General features: G+C 41.8%; 1 protein-coding gene across 3 annotated transcripts in view; it reads right to left on the bottom strand.

Annotated features, from left to right (window-relative positions):
- Positions 1 to 20,460, bottom strand: part of Adk (adenosine kinase) — a 397,266-nt gene that overhangs the window by 327,259 nt on the left and 49,547 nt on the right. For all 3 annotated transcript variants that reach the window (XM_051142845.1, XM_051142848.1, XM_051142847.1), the window contains exon 3: positions 12,878 to 12,931. In XM_051142845.1, the coding sequence (XP_050998802.1) occupies positions 12,878 to 12,931 (54 nt within the window). The remainder of the gene's footprint in view (positions 1 to 12,877; positions 12,932 to 20,460) is intronic.

Raw genomic sequence — 20,460 nt, 5'->3', positions numbered from 1 at the left:
TTACACACTGAGCAACAGCTCTAGTTTCAGAGGGTGAAATTATACACTGAAATCTTCACTACTTTTCTATAATCTTTACTACAAAGACATCAGATTTATATTAAATTGTCTGAACAAATCTACCTATAAATGTAGACATATACACACATACATACATATTCACATATATTGTATGTATGTATCCTTTGGGTTATGCCTTAAAAATTGTCATTTTTCTAAAATTCCCACAAACGATAGAATATAATTTTCTTAAAATTTAACTTTCGTTTCAAGGAATACTTATCCCATAATCCATAAGCATCGAGGGATTCAAGCAGCAAAATGCAATGGACAAAACTATGCTGCACAACCAGCATAACTGGGTGTGGTTAGTCACTAGTTGTAAGAAAGTCAGTCACTATAGGAGACCCCCAGAAAAGCTGCAGGACAGTAGAAGCAAATTTACTAGGGCTGAATGGGGAGCTTTCAGATAGAAGTGTTGGGGATGGGTAGAAGACGGCTGACTGCAGAGGCTGTCCCTAAAGAAGGCAAGGTCGTAATTAGTGACAACGAACAAACCACGCTTGACATTGGATACTGGTGTTTGTCTCAGGCTGGCATCGAACTCAAAGCAATCTCCCTGCCTTGGCCTGACAAGTGCTAGGCATGGTGAGCCACGTGCAGCCCTTCCAGCTTTTTAGTACTATAGTCAAGCGTAGGACAAATTCATGTTTTAGCGAGGCAGACAATGGAGGTAGGGGGTGCAAAGCATACAGAATGTTCGTTACTGACTAAGCAGAACAGCATTTTAGGAAAGAATCATGAAAGGATGAAGAACAGATATATTTACTCTGGCATGATATTTACTCATTAAAAAATATCCTGAGCCAGGCAGTTGAGTTTAAGGACCATCTATCTGGTCTATATACCGAGTTCTTGCCAGGGACATACAATGAGGCCCAACCACCAGTAAGTAAATAAGTAAGCATAAAAATAAAAGTATACCAGTGCCTAAAATACATTTGGAAAACTGCCAGGCCCTAAAATAACAAAGACAGAAGAAACTTTACCTTTGGCTAGCTCCTAACCTACAGATGGAAGGAAGCAGAATTACAGGACAATGTAGTTCTTCTAATGTAAAATCTGGTCACAGATTAGGGCAATCAAGAACCCTGACAGACTGGGTGTGATTCTAGCACTATGCAGGAAGAGCGGTGGGCCTACCTTTGTGAATTCTAGGTAAGCCAGGGACACAGAGTGAGACCGTGTCTCAAAAACAAAGTTTTCAGGAAAAGATTTGGATTTATTTATTTGTGTGTGTGTGTGTGTGTGTGTGTGTGTACATACGTATGTAACTTTTCAAGACAGGGTCTGACTATGTAGCTCTAGCTATACTGGAACTCACTGTGTAGACCAGGCTGGCCTGGAACTCACAGAGATCAGCCCACTTCCGTCTCCTGAGTGCTGCGAACAAAGCATGTGCCATTATGCCCAGCTTAAGAATTTTGAAACTAAAAAAGGAAATTACAAGGCCCCCAAAAATCACAAAGACACTATAACATGCCAAATGTAAATAATGCACATGGGAAGGAGTTAGACAACTGACAAGCTGGGGCTGGGGAGATGGCTCAGGAGTAAAGAGCACTGGCTGTTCTCCCAGAGGACCAGGGTTCATTTCCCGAAACCCACCCAGCAGCCCACAACTGCCTGCAACTCCAGTTTCAGAGGATTCAGAGGATTCAACAGATATACATGCAGGCAAAAACCAAAGGACATAAAATAAAAATAAAATTCTAATTTAAAAGGGTAGATCAGGGGCTGGAGAGGTAGGTGGCTCAGTGGTTAAGAGCATTGCCTGCTCTTCCAAAGGACCTGGGTTCAATTCTCAACACCCACATGGCAGTTCACAACTGTCCGTAACTCCAAGATCTGACACCCTCACATCAATGTACATAGATTAAAGTTAAATAAAATATTTTTAGAGGATATAACATATAGGGACAATTTTTTAAAGGAGTACAAAGCTAATAATGATGAAGGAGCAAAGGAGGAGAAATTTGCAACTGCTCTCAAGGCAGGAATGACTCACACAGTGCTCTTGAAAACCCCTGCCTGTGAGGCCCCCATTAAATGAGAAAATGCTACTAGTGGTCACCACAAAAAGGAACATAATACTAACTCACTAGGAAGTCTACATCAAAAGTGCCTTATCAACCTGAAAATTATGATCAGAAAATAAAGAACATTCCTTTAAAAAAAAATAAGAGAGAGAGAGAAATTCAAAGTTGAAATGTTTTCATAAGCACATACTGAGAAATGAATAAGTTACGTGAAATGGCAAAGGCACTGAGCACAATCAGATAGGTAGGCAACTGCCCAGTATGTGTGAGGCACAGGACAGGATCCCTGGTGTGTGAGGCACGGGTGGATCCCTGGTGTGTGAGGCACAGGTGAGATCCCTGGTGTGTGAGGCACAGGTGGGATCCCTGGTGTGTGAGGCACGGGTGGGATCCCTGGTGTGTGAGGCACGGATGGGATCCATGGTGTGTGAGGCACAGGATCCCTGGTGTGTGAGGCCCAGGTGGGATCCCTGGTGTGTGAGGCCCAGGTGGGATCCCTGGTGTGTGAGGCATGGGTGGGATTTCTGGTGTGTGAGGCACGGGTGGGATCTCTGGTGTGTGAGGAACCGGCGGGATCCCTGGTGTGTGAGGCACGGGTGGGATCCCTGGTGTGTGAGGCACGGGTGGGATCTCTGGTGTGTGAGGCACAGGTGGGATCCCTGGTATGTGAGGCACAGGTGGGATCCCTGGTGTGTGAGGCATGGGTGAGATCCCTGGTGTGTGAGACACGGGTGGGATCCCTGGTGTGTGAGGCACAGGATCCCTGGTGTGTGAGGCACAGGTGGGATCCCTGGTGTGTGAGGCACGGGTGGGATCCCTGGTGTGTGAGGCATGGGTGGGATCCCTGGTGTGTGAGGCACAGGTGGGATCTCTGGTCTGTGAGGAACGGGCAGGATCACTGGTGTGTGAGGCACGGGTGGGATCCCTGGTGTGTGAGGCACAGGTGGGATCCCTGGTGTGTGAGGCACAGGTGGGATCCCTGGTGTGTGAGGCACGGGTGGGATCCCTGGTGTGTGAGGCACGGGTGGGATCCCTGGTGTGTGAGGCATGGGTGGGATCCCCGGTGTGTGAGGCACAGGATCCCTGGTGTGTGAGGCACAGGTGGGATCCCTGGTGTGTGAGGCATGGGTGGGATTTCTGGTCTGTGAGGCACAGGTGGGATCTCTGGTGTGTGAGGAACGGGCGGGATCCCTGGTGTGTGAGGCACAGGTGGGATCCCTGGTGTGTGAGGCACGGGTGGGATCCCTGGTGTGTGAGGCACAGGTGGGATCCCTGGTGTGTGAGGCATGGGTGGGATCCCTGGTGTGTGAGGCATGGGTGGGATCCCGTTAGGCACAGGTGGGATCCCTGGTGTGTGAGGCACAGGCAGGATCCCTGGTGTGTGAGGCACAGGTGGGATCTCTGGTGTGTGAGGAACGAGCGGGATCCCTGGTGTGTGAGGCACAGGTGGGATCCCTGGTGTGTGAGGCATGGGTGGGATCCCTGGTGTGTGAGGCATGGGTGGGATCCCTGGTGTGTGAGGCACGGGTGGGATCCCTGGTGTGTGAGGCACAGGTGGGATCCCTGGTGTGTGAGGCACAGGTGGGATCTCTGGTGTGTGAGGCACAGGTCGGATCCCTGGTGTGTGAGGCACGGGTGGGATCCCTGGTGTGTGAGGCACAGGTGGGATCCCTGGTGTGTGAGGCACGGGTGGAATCCCTGGTGTGTGAGGCACAGGTGGGATCCCTGGTGTGTGAGGCACGGGTGGGATCTCTGGCACCGAAAGGAAAAATCCTTGTTAATTTTTATGCCCCAGGAGAGTTGCTGATAAAATTAAAAGAGTGGTACTCGATATTGTCTTTACCTGAAAATAGGTAGGAATGTGAGGAACATTTTCATTACTCTGATGAAAATGGGGAGTTTACATTAGGCATTAAACAATACCTGGTGAATACTTTGACAGGATAAGAACCATTCACTTTACACTGTTAGACACTTCACGATCAGGGAGAAGGCTCAGGAGATAAAGTACACGGGACTGGACATGCGGACATGAGTTTAGATGCTCACAAGCCATGTAAACGGCAAGTGGGTGCAGTGACGTGCCTGTAACTCCAACATTCATTCACCGTGCCCTGTTTTAGAAGGTTCTGGGATCAAGCGTAAGGGCTTCAAACATGCTACGCAAGCATTCTACTAACCTAGGCGACTCCCCAGCCCAGATAATTGTTTTCTTTGCAAGCAACTCACATAGAAAGAAACATGACACAGAGGCCAATCACGCTATAAAGTCTGTTTGAGTAGTTTTTTAAAAGAAGCACTTTCTTACTGTCAATAAATAATCTCAACTACAACTTACCTCCAGAACTGCAACAACGATTTTTAACTGTTAAGGGTTACCTGCTTTAAAAAAAAAAAAAAAAAAAAAGGAATTGGAGATGGTTCCATAGTCCCATGGTCAAAATGTAACACCGATGTTACAACATCAAGGAAAAGTTCCTAGTCTACATAGTATCTTAATTTGCTTTGTTACATTGTTGAAAAAAAAATTGTGCTGCAGTCTTAATTGAGTTCTACAGAGGGAGCCAGCACCAAAAAATAAAGTGATAATGAAACAAGCTTCAAGTTTCAGTCTACTGGGAGTTAGAGGGTTCCAAAGGCACACAAACTCGGTTTATCCTCTTTATAATCCCAATGTTTAACTGACTCAAAATAACACAGACGGTATACATGTGTAACATTCCATTTCGAAGAAGACACAAAATGAAAATTCATTAACTTTCAGACTAGCAGTGTTTTCGTTATTTCTAAATGAGATGCCATTTCAGGAGGCATAATCTCTTGATTTTTTTGAGAATAAGTCCAGATAATTAAGACATCCAAGTAGCAGTATACTCAAAAGTTCCCATGGGGAGATGGCTAAGGAGTGCTTTATGTTTTAACATGAAGCAAGTGTGTACTGGCCTCGGGGGAGTGTCATGGTAAGATTATTAGCACATATATATTTTGAATTTTATTAGGAGTTTAGTTTTGTAATGTTTTGATTAATCATTATTTCTGTGTAACTAAAGACTGTATGATCATTAGTTCAGTAATAATGCTACTGATGATGATAATGCTGATGACTATGATATTCCATCTCTTGGGAAAACGTGAGAGAAGGGAGAATGCACTTGGTTTGTTATCCTAGATAGCATGCTACTTGAAGAAAATGCAAGGTTCATTAACTGAAAAATTCTCATGCAGTTAATTTTATGGGGCTAGAGAGATAGTTCAGCAGTTAAGAGCACTAGCTGTTCTTCCAAAAGACCTGGGTTCAAATCCCAGCAACCACATGGTAGTTTACAACCATCTGTAATACCAGTTTCTAGGAGAGGATACCCTCTCTGGCCTCTACAAGCACCAGGGATGCATGTGGTACACCAACATATATGCAGGCAAAACACACACACACACACACACACACACACACACACACACACACACACCAACAAACTTTTTTAAAGCAACTAAAAAATAATTTTATGCTACTGATACTAACATGCATTCCTTCTACTTGAGATAGAAGACTTTTTATGCATTTCTTACATTCTGCATACAGGGTATAATCACACATAGACTTTATATATGGATCAATTGTGCCATAGGGCTTAAGTATGGTCTTTGAAGACCCAATACCACTATTAAGTTAAACCTATTCTATTTTTGGAAAAAGAAATAGGGAAATTGGCCAGGTGGTGGTAGCACATGCTTTTAATCTCAGCACTCAGGAGGCAGAGGCAGGCAGATAGATCTCTGAGTTCCAGGCCAGCCTGGTCTACAGAATGAGTTCCAGGACAGCCAGGGTTATACAGAGAAACCTTGTCTCAATAAACAAGATAGATAGATAGATAGATAGATAGATAGATAGATAGATAGATAGATAGATGAAATTGGTTAGCTTCTTGGGGGAAGTTAATTTTTGTTTTGCTTTATGTGGAAATCATGCTATTAGCTCAGGCTAGTCATAAACTCAGAATCCTCCAGTATCAGCCTCTTCAAATTTGAGGAACTAGGGAAGGTAAGGGTCCAAGGTTCAGAAAAAAAAGCACTAAGCAGCTCTGTGTTGGTTGATGAGTCAAACCTTGGAAGTGTACAGGCTGCCAGATGCTGGTGCCACATGCCTGTAATCTAAGCACTCAGGAGGCAGAAGCAGGTGGTTCTCTGAGTTCCAGGCCAGCCTAGTCTAGAGTTAGTCCCAGGACAGCCAGGGCTACAACAGAAACCCTGGCTCAGAATGCCAAAGAAAGAGGTGGTGGTGTAGAAGAGTACAGGCATGCCTAGCTGCTGACCTAACCAGTAAAGGGGGTCAGCGCACTGCTAGTAATGTGAATCTTCCTCCTCTGAGTTTTCAGGGAGGTATTGACGACACCTGGACCTGACAGTTGAGAATTTGAGTTATTTGTTTTTCCTTTGGCATTTAATGTCTTCTTTGTAAAATAATAATAATTACATTTTATCTGTTAGTGGTAGGATGGGGAGATCTGGCTCCAGAGTCAAGAGCACTGGCTGTTCTTACAAGAATATCTGGGTACCCACTTGGCAGCTCACAACCCTCTATATGTCCAGTTCCAGGGGAATCTGATGCCCTCTACTGGCCTCTTCAGGCATTGCATACATGTGGCATACATATATAAAGGGAGGAAAAAATTCATACACATGAAAATTATCAAGTAAATCATTTAAAGGGCTTTAATGAAGCTAATAAGACACTAAGTACATAAAAATTTAAATGTACACAAATGCATAAAAGTATGCTTGTAGCTTTATGTGCATGGTAATGCTCATAACAATGTTCTTGGTTTAAAAGTTTATGTAACCTAGGCTGACCTAGAACACACAATCCTTCTGCCTTGGATTCCTGAGTACTGGTAGGAATACAGCCTTTTACACAGACTCCTACTCTTTAAAAAGCTGTCTCTCAAATGTCAGTGATTTGCTATTCTTACCCCTGTTTTCATTTATCTAGTAATCACTTTAGGTATAGCTTCTTAGATTCCACCATTAAACTTATAGGAAAAGTTTGAACATATCATTTATGGGCTATGTTTAAGACTGAAATGACCTCACTTGATGTTAGTCCAGGATCTAAAAAGAAGGCATCTGATGAAATCAGCAGAAGAGGACCGAAGGAATCTAACCAGCGCAGGTTAGGAACTTATTCCCAGGGGAGCCGTTTCACAGTGGACACCCTAAGGTGGACACCCTAAGGTGCTTTTCAAAGACTAATTTAAAAAGTAATATAGTAAAGTTACCATATAAAGACTAAGACTACATAGAAAAAGTTTTAAATAACGATTCTGGCTAGGCGGTGGTGGCACATGCCTATAATCCCAGCACTCAGGAGGCAGAGGCAGGTGGATCTCTGTGAGTTCGAGGCCAGCCTGGTCTACAAAGCGAGTCCAGGACAGCCAAGGCTGCACAGAGAAACCGTATCTCGGAAACACACACACACACACACACACACACACACACACACACACACACACACACGAAAACAAAATAGGCTCAATATTATCTCGTGTAATACACAGGTACAAAATTCAATTTAACTCAATTAAATTACAGGTCTGACACTTCAGAAGCATAAAAGCTTTTTGTATTAAATTGACAAACCTTTGAATTTTTGCCTCACCTTGAAGAATCTTAAATGTCTTCAACTTGGAAGCCAGACATATGCAATAAAGAGATCTATTCTCTGCAACCCACTCAGTCTAAGGTGATTTCTAAACTCATAAAGTGGTCTTGTGGTGTTAATTTTAGCAGCAGTGAGATACTGTGCTCATTCTTATCAGTTACTGGGTCTAAATCTATCCATTCTCAGCATTACTGTGTAAGGGCATGGAGAGCTGACGCAGCGGGTACAATCGCTTGATGCTCTTGCAGAAGACCGGGGTTTGGTTCCCAGTCACTACATGGCAGCTCATAACCATCTGTAACCCCAGGCCCAGGGAACCCGACACCCACTTCTAACTCCACAGAGACCATGCACATATGTGGAACATGTGCATATGCATGCTGGCAAGATACTCACACAAGCAAAATTAAATAATCTTTAAAAATAAATAAATAAAATAAAACCACTGTATGCTCAGCGAGCTTTTTGGTGGAACCAAAGAGGAAAAGGTGGGGGGGTCATTTAAATGGGAATCAGGGGACCAGTTTGTGGTTCAGCACTGTGGTTGATGGTTCTCTTAATCACTTTAGTACTGAGACTCTCGCCCTACTTGTGACAAAATGGAGTATTAGGCTTTACCTTAGTATCTGTCTTTAAAAATCCCTTTAAGAGAGACTTTACCCCTTGCTTTGTAGAATACAGCAAAATGGGGTGGGGGAGGAATCAGCTATCAAGTTTAGTGTCTCTCTACAAAGTCTGGATAAGCTTTTGTTAATAACTTTAGCAACTATTGACTTTTCTTACATGAATCCTCATGATCATATATTGGCATATTATTCATACTCAAAGTAATATTAACATTTATATGTTTATAAAATGAGTATGTGTGTAAAAAAATGGTTCTCTCTTCTACCATTGCAGATCTGTCCCCCTCCCAAAACCCACACGATTCTCAAGTCTGCATTTACAATGACTTTATTGCGATCCGACACCTATACAAAACTATACAGAACCTTAGAACAGTGAGTGCCTAGTAAAATGACATGGCTTGGATATAAAACGCAACTCGCTGGCCCTCGGTGTCTGTTAAAGGCTTGATCCTTAACGCAGTGTTCAAAACTGAGACTTCTGGATAATGAAGGAATCATGGGAGCTCTGTCTTAATCTGTGGGCTGCCTTCTAATGGATTAAGAGTTTATTGGCATCATTGATAGGTGGTGCAAAGTAGGAAGATGTGGGGCCTCACTGGAGCTGGTGTGCTCTTAAAAGAGATCTCTCCTAAGTGTCCTCTTCTCACTGTCTCCCTCGCTCTCTCACACCTCTAGCTCCCTCTGAATCTGTCTCTATCTCTGCTTGCTGGTTTCTCAGAACACTTTCCTCTATTCCACCCTTACAGCACATCTTATAAAACTCTCACAGTGATGAAGCCACCCTGGACAGAGCCAAAATAAACCACTCTCCCTTTAAATTGGTTCTCGGGGTACTTTTCCATAGACGTGTTGTGTTCACACACAGCAACTGGCGCAAGGGAAAAGAACATTTACTGAACGGACATTTTTCTTATTTTAAGCTATTCCACTTATAAAACTACAATTACAATGGAGTAAAACACACACACATACATGCACGCATGTACACACGCACACAAACATGTGTACACACGCACACACACACACACACACCACTAATAACAAGTTTCATTACAGGATTATTCAGAGCCAAGCATGAAACCCCCAATTGTGGATTAATCGTAGCACAACTGTAATATCTCCACTTTGCTAACATAAAACCATCCCCAAGAACAGAGAATTCAGTGTGTAGAAACAAGGAAAATCATTCTGCTCAGAGAAGCAAATGCCATTGCTGACCAACTCTTTCCCTGTGTGGCAAGTGGGTTTGCCAGGAAGTGGTTGGAGAGAGTATCCATGAAGCACGAGTGAATATTTGTGGACTCCGAGACATCAGACCATCCTTAATAAGAACAGTTATTCCACATAAAGCGATGCCAGCTTTCAGTATACCAGAAGCTGTTATTTTATACACTGAGTCAGGGTACATTGTAGATGAGTGAGCTAATATGATAGTATCCACAGATGTTTTTACAATATCGTGATGCCTCAAGATTATTTTGACGATAAGAATCATTAACACTGTTTTATGAGAATAATATATGAATCATTAATTAGATAATTACATTTTAGGGATTTTTTTTCTAAAGTGTGTATGTATACATGTATGTGTGTATGTATGTACTTTACATGTGTATAAGTGCAAGTGCACGTATACCACAGCAAATATGAGAAGCTGTCCCGCTATGGTCAGGAATTCTGCTGTCTACATCTTACTGTCAGAGCACTGGGCTACGCGATACGTGGTCCTTGAATTCTAGACACACATCCGCACTCATTTGTTCATGTTTGCTTGGCAAGCTCCTTACGAACTAGGCTCTGTCTTCTCAACATTCAATCTGTTTTATATCTATGTGTCATATTATTTAAAACCTTGGGCTCGAACACAAAGAGATTTGGGCTACTCTTTTTAAAGGATGCAAAATGTAAATATGGGGAATAGTAAAATCTGACAATTCAATACACGCATACAATGTAGACCAATCAAACCAAGGTGAATAGCACTTCTACCTTCTCTGTGAGAATTTTGGCTATTTAAATTTTGAAGAGACAAATGAGATTACTTATAAACACCTTTCATCTAGAACTGTTGATAAAAATTGTAATTTAATTTAAAGTTCTATGCATATTCAATTGGGAGTTTTCATTAGTACAGAGGTCAGAAAACCTACAAGACAGAAAAGAGTCAAAGCAAAGTCACCTAACTGCCAATACTAATGAATAAAGAACAGATAAACTATTCAGATAAAAATGCCATACAAATGCCAGATGTGGTGGTGCAACGCCTTTACTCTCCGCACTCAGTAGACAGAGGCAGTCAGATCTCTGTGAGTTTGAGGACAGCCAGGACAGCCAGGGCTACACAGAGAGACCTTGTCTCAAAAACCAAAAAGCAAAACAAAACACCAAACCAAACCAACCAACAAACAAAAAAGCCATACTAATCAGCAATAAAAACAGAATCAAACGACACATGTAACAATAATGATCTATCTCAAAAACAAACTGAGCAGCCAGTGCATGGCTGTCACACCAGCACTCAAGAGGCACAAGCAGGTAGATCTCTGTGAGTTCAAGGTCAGCAGGGTGCGCAAAGAGACTTCCAACCCAACCAGGGCTACATAACAAAAGTCTATTCCAAAGGAGGGGAATAGAAGGAGAAAAAGAAATGAAGAAGAGGAGACAAAAGAAGAAGTCTTATTTTAAGAGAATCAGTCACACACATGATTTCACTTACTCAAAATTCTAGTGTAAGCAAATTTAGAACACAAACAACAACAACAACAAAAAACCTCATAACTGTTAAACCCCGGAAACTTAGGGGGAAGTATCCTGACATCTGAAACTTACTTTAAGATGAACCCAATGGTAAATAAATAGATAAACAAACAAACAAAGTAATAAATGGAGACCAAACATGAAAGTGATAAACAAGTGCAATAAAATACAAATGACAAACTGCAGATGGCATGCAGTAAATATGCAATATGTGCTGAACTGTTCCAGTCACATCTCTATGTATCAGGGAAAATTAAATGAGAAACATTTTTTCATAATAAAGTGCAAGGAAAAAAATCATGTGAGTCACCGGGCGTGGTGGCGCACACCTTTAATCCCGGCACTCGGGAGGCAGAGGCAGGTGGATCGCTGTGAGTTTGAGATCAGCCTGGTCTACACAGTGAGTCCAGGATGACCAAGGCTACACAGAGAAACCCTGTGTCAAAAAACAAAAAGAAAAAAAATGTCATGTGAGTCAAGCTCTAAACAAGGAGGTGAGCTGTATCTAAAACAAACTGAGATAGCAGATGATTAAACTGTTACACAGCAAACAGTACACAGTGTGTATGTGGGTGCGTATACAAATGAAGACTAAATTAAGTCAATCAGGACGGGCCTAAGATAGATATGAAGATAAAATGGCTACAGAGCACATAGCAGCACTTTGCCAGACTGAACTACAAAGTGAGAACTTTTCTCTACATAAATAAAATATCTTTAATATTAAAGTGTATCTAAAACACTAAGAAAATTTCCAAGGTACTTTGGAAAAATCAATAAACTTACAAATGGGACAGAAACTTAATTAACATGCAGAGTAAGTAGCATGGTGCAACCTAAGGATAAAATTAGAAATAAAGTCCTCCAATTCTGCCTTTCACAGTGTTGATGTTGACCGTTTATGTAATGTTTAACATTACCAGCATTATCCTTGCTGAAAAATAAGGGGGAAATAGACCAGCTTTTAAAAAAAATAGAAGCATATAAAATTTTTAAAGTTTCCTTCTTTAGATAATCCTAAAGTACTTAAAAAACTGACATAATTTTCAAACTTCCCAAGCCTATCATTTGTATCTAGAATACTGACAGTCCTTGTCAGATGGCACTCTTTTAAATACTACCTTCCAGTAGAAAATGTCAAAGAAAATCTCCCAGCACTCTATTTTCTCAAAAGTGAAAAAAATAGAATTCTAAAAGAAGGACATTAAAAAATGTTTAAGTATTCACATTTCAAGCTTCATGTTTGAAGTATTTTACTTTATACTAAACAATAGGAAGGCATTTACTTTTGTATAAAGCTATAAAAGAAAAAGAAAGAAAATCATATTTCTTCATCTTTAGCAAGGCTAAGAAAAAGCACCTGAAATAAAATCACAAAATCAACCATGAATTTCTCGTTTTATCCAGGGATAGAAAAAGAAATGATGTGTTTCCAAACATACATGTAATCTGGAAAATCAAATACAATGCAACCTATTTCCATGGATATCACAAACAATGACCCCTGTGGTTCATTTGATATAGAACAAATTCTATAGTGCAAATTATTCTAATCCCACTATGATTATAGCCAGACTGTTACTTACATATATATATAATAGATATGTAGGGATATGTATTATACATATATATTATATGTGAGATATATATATATATATATAATTTTAAAATCAAGTGGCTTATAAACATCTACTACATAGAGTGAAGTGTGTACAACTCAGCTCTAATGAACTTACAGTTCCTTGTGTTTGTCTTCAGCCAAGATCTGGTCATTTGGTTTCAGAGAATACCTGTAACACGTAAACAACACACTGGTCAGATAAGCACACAGACACACTTGCCTCAGTTAGACATCTGATCATATGTACCCCAGTCAAACTGAAGTGTACAGTGTGTTCGGGTTCTACCAAATGAGCACAGCAACACTGTTACACACCTCTGACTTACTTGACAAAACATCACCAGCTTTGCCAGAAAAGGCAGAAACCAGACAACGTCCTGAAAATAAGTATTTTAGAAGAGTTGTTCATTCATAACTGTTTATAACGACTTATCAGGAGAATCTGTTTGGCATAGCTACACTGAAATTAACAGTATTAACTCTTCTCACTTTGTGAAACATTAGATAAATACAGTGCCCTGAGAAAAAGACCAGTAGTGAGTGCAGTCTAGCTACTTATGAAACCCTTTTCCAAGTGTGTTAGTTACTTTCCTCATGGCTACGGCTAAAACACATGACCCAACTGGTTCACTTTGGCTCACACTCTAAGGAAGTCCATCCTGTTGAGGATGGTATGGCAGTAGGCGCGTGGAGCTGCTGGCCACACTGCATCCACCGACAGGAAGCAGAGAGTGACAAATGTTTATGCTAGGCTAGCTTTCTCCTTTCTATGAGGTACATGTCCTCCAACCATGGAATGCTGCCACTCACTTTCAAAATGGGACATGTCATCTCAATTAGCCTAACTTAGATAATTCCTCATTACCCGGGTAAATATAAAGGATCACACCTAACTTGCATGAAGCCCTGGGTTTGATTCTCAGCATTGGAGGCTGGGATAGGGGGAAGGCTTTTCAAAGGACATCTCCCAGAATTCCATGTCCCTAATGACAGTGGTTTCTAAGTTTTGCTTTCAATAATACGAAAGAGCTTAATCAAATAATCAGCTGATGTGTGTTTTTTTAGGATAGTGCTCAAATAACTGACACGGATGAAAATTCTATTACAATCCAACAAGCAATGGAAATGGACTGTTCAGCTAGCACAACTGTACTGGGGGGGGAAGTCACATCTTGTGAGCACCTACCTATAGCCTTAGCAATAAGGGGACAGAAGCAGGCCTAAGTGTGCAAACTTAGCTGTCTCAAAAATGTTTGAGGGGAAAGGTTAGGCTTGAACACTTGCCCAGAGTAGGCAAAATCTTGAGGTCAACTCCCAGTACCACATATATACACGGCAAACCAGAACACCATCTCACTGCAGCAAAAAATGTTACTTATCCACAAAAGATTAAACCAATTGAAAAAAAGTTTTAGAAATAGTTTCATCATCTCATTTAAAAGATGTATTTCTGATCTTTGCATTTTGTTTTATTTAATTATTCCCACTTTAATGCATTTGTGTGGCTTTACTATGTAGGGAATATAATGTAATGACTAGGAGACGCTTTAAAATTGAATTTACATATATATTCTTATTGCAGAAACAGAGTGATCAATATTCATGAAATATGTTAATATATAAAATGAATTACAAAAGGATAAAAGCTGAAGAGGAAAAATACAAAGCAATTTAAAAGCAAAAGGAATACAAAGTTTTAAGAAGCAAAAAGCTTGTATTTTTGTAAAAGATTGTTGTATAAAATCACCGCGGTATTTAAGATTCACCAAGAAAAAGTGATTCATCAGTTTTACTCAGTTATAAAAATTATAAACATTAATGTGTATGAAAGCATCTGTTTATCAATACATGCTTATGGAATATAAACATTTAAAAGTTTGAAGTGGTTACATATAACATTCACAAATTACGTAACACATTATACAGGAGGCTTTTAACCAATGCTACTTTCCTTCTTTGCCTGGTTAAAAAAGAGAGAGAGAGAGAAATAACAACCTTATTTCTTGCCTTCTGGGACCTCACAGTTCAGCAAGAAAAAAGTGAGTTAAGTAGCATGATCTACAGTGGCAGTGGCATGAAAGGAAACATCGCTTCCGCCTAGAAGAATGGGGGGAAGGCAGTTTTTATCTGTTCCTCTACGGTCTCTTCCCCCTTCTCATCTCTCCTCTTTGCTCATACAAAACACTCTCTTCTAAACTGTCAAAGTAAGAACTTGAAAGGAGCCAAAGGGGACCAGAAGAAAGGACCCACACTAGGCAAGCAGCAGGGAGGAAATCGCCTGATTTTGATCAAACTGCTAAGTAAAGCTTAGCCTCCTGAGTCACACAGCCCTCACCAGTGGTCGGCACTGAATGTGCCCGTGGCAGAGGCAGTGGACGGCACTGAATGTGCCCGTGGCAGAGGCTGAATGTGCCCGTGGCAGAGGCTGAATGTGCCCGTGGTAGAGGCTGAATGTGCCCGTGGCAGAGGCTGAATGTGCCCGTGGCAGACGCTGTCCAATCCCAAAGCCTACAGCACTCTCGCTCCCGTGTCCCTTTCTCTGACCTGGCTTCCAACAGTTCCAAACTTAGTTTCTTTCTCATCTTGTCTGATTTTCCTTAATTTTATCTTTCTTCTACCACCTTACACTTTCACACTTTAACATATTCCGTCTGTAGTTTACATAAAACACAAGACTCAAGAACGTCCCCAATTCTAACACCAACTCCAAACGTGAAAGGTTGCTAAAGCCATGTTTTAGTTCAATAATTTACTATAAGCACTCGTGAAATCCACTGAAACCTATTACATTCAAATTCTGAAGTAAAATAAAAGGATATGGGTCAAAATAAGACACAAGAAAAAAAATGTATACATAGGAGAGTGTCTGAGGGAGTTCCAAATCTGAAACTCACTAACCATATGTAACAACGTGGATGTTCACAAGGTTTCAGCTTGCAGAGGTTTCATTGAGGCATCTTTACGTAGACACGACGACGTGCTCATGTAATTGAACTCAAGTGACCAAGAGAGCAAGCAGGAGGCCCTAAGCCCCAACACTAAGTGGCACGACTGGCCCACTTCTCAACACGAACAGCTGTGGCCTGTCCCTTCACTAAACAAGAAAGCAAATACACATCCACCAGGTACAATGATGTAAACAACTGCCTTGCCTCTAATCCACACCAAAAAAACCTTCCACATAAGATTAAAAGTCAGAGCCGGGTGGTGTACGCCTTTAATCCCAGCACTTGGGAGGCAGAGGCAGGCGGATCGCTGTGAGTTTGAGGCCAGCCTGGTCTACAAAGTGAGTCCAGGATGGCCAAGGCTACACAGAGAAACCCTGTCTCGAAAAACCAAAAAAAAGATTAAAAGTCAGGGCTGGAGGGGGCTGGAGAAATGGCTCAGAGGTTAAGGGCACTGTCTGCTCTTCCAGAGGTCCTGAGTTCGATTCCTAGCCACCACAGGGCAATGTATACATAATAAATAAATAAACCTTTAAAAAAAAAAAAAAGTCAAGGCTGGAGAGATGGCTCAGAGGTTAAGAACACTGCCTCTTCTTCCAAACATCCTAAATTCAATTCCCAGCAACTACATGGTGGCTCACAACCATCTATAATGAGATCTGGTGCCCTCTTCTGGTGTGCAGGTGTACATGCAGACAAAACACTATACTTAATAAATAAATAAATAAATAAATCTTAAAAAAAATTAAAAGTCAAAGATCTGAACTAGGCTTGATTCTTACAGTAGTTAATTTTTAAACTAAGTAAAGCTACTTAATTTCTCTAATAGGGATAGAACTATCCATGCCATAGGGTTGCTACCTATAAAGGAAAAAAAAAAAAAAAAAAGAAAAGAAAGAAAAAGAAAAAGAAAGTGCCCTCCCCACTTTTTGAAAGGCTTCCACCTCTGTAAAAACAGTAAATGAGCTAGCTCCAGGGAAGGTAGTTTAAAGTATACATAATTTTTGAGTCTTTTTGGAGACTGGAACAGCCAGAGTAGGCTCCTGGGAGGACAGGAGGAGGACTCTAGCAGAGACTCCTAGGAGCAGGGGCCATAGAGACTGAAGAGAACCTCCTCTAACTAGACAATTTTCCTAGCAGAGGGAGGGGAACACCAACCCACCCACAAAAAATTCAACCCAAAAACTCAGCCTGTGTACAAGATGTGCAGAGATAAAGATAGAGCAGAGATTGAGGGAATGTCCAACCAATGCCTGGTCAACCCCAAGACTCACCCCATGGGAGAGAGCCAGACCCTGACACTATTAACAATACTCTGCTATGCTTGCAGACAGGAGCCTATCAGAGCTGTCCTCTGAAGAGCTCCACCCAGCAAGGCTTCGAAACAGAAGCTGAGAAGAACAGTCATCCATCCTAGGCCAATGTGTAGGGTGTGTTATAAAAAAGTAGGGGGAAGGAAAAAAGGACCTAGAGGAGACAGGAGCTCTACAAGAAAACCAACAGAACCAACTAGCCAGGGCCCAGAGGGGCTTGCTGAGGTTGAAGTATCACCCAAGGGCCACGCATGAACTGGACCTAGGCCCCCTACAAAGATGTAGCCAATGGGCAGCTCAGCCTTCATATGGGATCTCCAGTAAGGGGAGCGGGGCTATCTCAGACATGACTCTGTTGCCAACCTTTTGACCACTTGCCCCTGGTGGGTCTGCCTTGCCAGGCCAGGGAAAGAGGACACACTCAGGCCTGATGCAACGTGATGAGCTGGGATGCACTGGAAGTGGGGCTCCATGTTCTGAGAAATAGAGGAGGTAGAGGGGAGAGGGAGGGAGGGACTGGGAGGTGAGGAGGAATGAGGCTATGACCAGGATATAAAGTAAATAAATTTAAGTAACAAAAAAGAATAAAGACTGAGGGGAAAAACCTCTTTATTTTACAGGTGCAGACGACCAAGTAAGACGCCTAGCTCCTCCCTTACCGAGGAAGTCTCGGCAGTCTCACACACCTGCCCGTGATTGTATGCAAAGTCATTGCTGTGACATCACAATTCTGGAGTTGAATCTGTAGAAACTACAAATGACAAATTATAAATGTCTAAAGTTCTTCAGGTAATTTAATTCCAGCGCTAGAAATGATATGCAGATGAATACATAGCGCACTGAGTTACAAGAAAACTAATGCGGAGTCAGTGCCTGCTTGGTCCTGCTCAACCCCGTCTCTGTCTCTGGATAACGGAGCAAGCCCACATGCCTACATTCCCTGGACGTGAATAAGCTTCAGCAAAATATGCCTAAGATCCGCGCATTGTGCACAGCGTGCAGAGCCACTTCCTGAGGGAGTGGGCGGAGAGCACGGGGAATAAAACACCACCTGCTACTCGTAAAGCTAAATCGGAAGAAAATGCCAAGGAAGGAAAAGGAGATAATTAGAAGGCAGAGAAAAACAGAAAGATGAGCTGTCAAGCAGGGAAGGAAATGACCAACTGAAGTCCATCTTCTTTCTTTCTTTTTCCCCCCTATATTTTCCCTCTTGTTGAAAATAGATTCTTCTCATACTGAAGCCCAATTTCAAATTTTCACCAGGTGTACTAAATCTTCAAATGAGAATTTACAAAGTGCTCTGACTTTTCCAGAAAGTCACGAATTAATTCATGAACACGCAAATACTTTCTACAGTTTTCAGATCCACCAGGAGCAAGAATGATAGACATTTTTTAAAAGACTAACAGCAGAGATAGTTTTGCAATCAACATCTACTAGACATGGTGAAATACCCAGTTCTTCCAACAGAAGCAGTAGGCATATGAGTCCATGGGAGAGGGTGGCACACGGCTCCATGGACAAGGCCGCTTGCCGATAAGCCAGTTGACCTGAGTCCAATCCCAAAGACTCAAAAGGTGGAGAGAGAACCTATTCCACAAGTCGTGCTCTGACCTCCATGTGCATTCTATGACATATGAGTGTGCAAGCATAGAGACACACATAATAAACAAATAATAAATAAATAAAATGGCTTTTCCCCCTCTCAAGACAGTGTTTCTTTGTGTAGTCCTTGCTGTAGACAAGGCTGACATCAAACTCAGAGATGCCACTGACCGCAGATAATTAAAAGGCATGCAATTGCCCAGAGCTTTTTGTTTTTGTTTTTTAAATCAGGCTATGGACTGTGTCTCAGGGGCAGAGCACTTGCCTGGCAAGTGAAGGCTCTAGGTTCAATGTCCATTAGTGCAAAAATAAGGCTATTATCTTCAACAGCCCAATCTCTAGTAATTTTACCATTTAATGTTTTGTAACACTGTAGGCACCTCTGCATTAGCAAGCGTCTTCCACTGGTTCTTCAGAATGCTGGTCTTGTTGACTTATTTTGTGCAAGGCTTTTTGTGAAGTCAAGCACTGCACCATAAAGAAAGGTACAGAAGTGAGACATGAATAAGTAATTTGCAAGAAGAGATTTATTGGGTTTTGTTTGGGAGCTTTGTCTGGCTGGCTTGTTCTGGTTTTTCCAAATTTAGACAAGACAGGCCTGAAATTATGATTCCTTCTAGTATTCCTGACCCAAATACTAAAATTACAAGCATAAGCCACCATAACTGGTTTCTTGTATTTTTTACACATTTCCAATTCTGTGATCTTTAAATCCCAGCATTTGTATTTGAAGAGTGGTTATGGTAAATTTGAAAAGATGGCTACTGCCTTGCCATTACAGTTGAGAGTTTTTTTCAAGTGCCAATAATAATGAGGTTTTCCCTCCCTCCCTACCACATTCAATAGTTTCATAACTTATCACAGACTTCTTTTCTGCTTTTGAGACAAGGCCTTGCAATGGTAGCCTAGGCTAGCCTTGAACTCATGATCCTCCCACCTTGATAACATCTTTGCTACTATGCTTTAGGGATTCACTCAGCCTTAGGCCTGCAATTCCAGGTGTATGCCATTACACTATCACAGCTTTTTTGCAAGGGAACAATTTCACAGGAGAACAATAAATATCTCTCATTATTATATTGTTAAGTAACACAGTAAGAAGGAATTATATCTGGTTCTCCTAATACCTAAGGTAAATAAGTAATGGATTTCCAGAAAAAAATAGCCAACAGGACACATACACATATACAGATACATGAGAGGGGATTTCCTGCAGGAATTGCTTGCTATGTCTACAACAAGTCATCTGCAGCAAGGTAGAGACTTGGTGACAGAGGAGATAACTGTGCAACTAACTCTCAGTCCAAGGTCAAAAGACAAAGGACTTAGACAGGAGTAAATTCTGGAATCCAAAGGCCTGGGAACCTGGATTCCTAATATCTAAGAAATAAGAAACCGGAAGAGAACTGCCTCCCAGACCTATGGGACCCATTGTCTTTCTGTGCTTGTTGTCTGAAAGCTCAGGCTGATCTGGCAGTGATGGGCAACGAATGACAGGCCCGTCTTCCCTACACAGCCCATTCAGATTCACACGCTGATCTGCAGTGGAAGTTTTGGTTTCTTTAAAAACACAGCTATGTTATATAAACATTTTTGTTTTAGTCCCTAGTGTGGGATTGGGCTGCTTTAGTTTGTCCATAGCTGATAAATTGCCTCATGAGGAGCGTGGTCTATGCCAACTGGAGTTAGTGGAATTCTGAGGACTCTGGGAGGGTATAACAACAGGGGGGAAGGGAGGGAGAGAGGGAGAGGGAGGGAGAGAGGGGGGCCAGGCTTCCAAAGACACTGAGGGGGGCGCTTTGAGGAGACCATCGAGGAGGAAGGCGGCTGTGTTC

The sequence above is a fragment of the Acomys russatus genome, chromosome 3 (assembly GCF_903995435.1).
Source record: "Acomys russatus chromosome 3, mAcoRus1.1, whole genome shotgun sequence".
Taxonomy (NCBI): domain Eukaryota; kingdom Metazoa; phylum Chordata; class Mammalia; order Rodentia; family Muridae; genus Acomys; species Acomys russatus.
The sequence above is the reverse complement of the archived record's forward strand: the minus strand, read 5'-3'. Positions and strand labels throughout refer to the sequence as shown.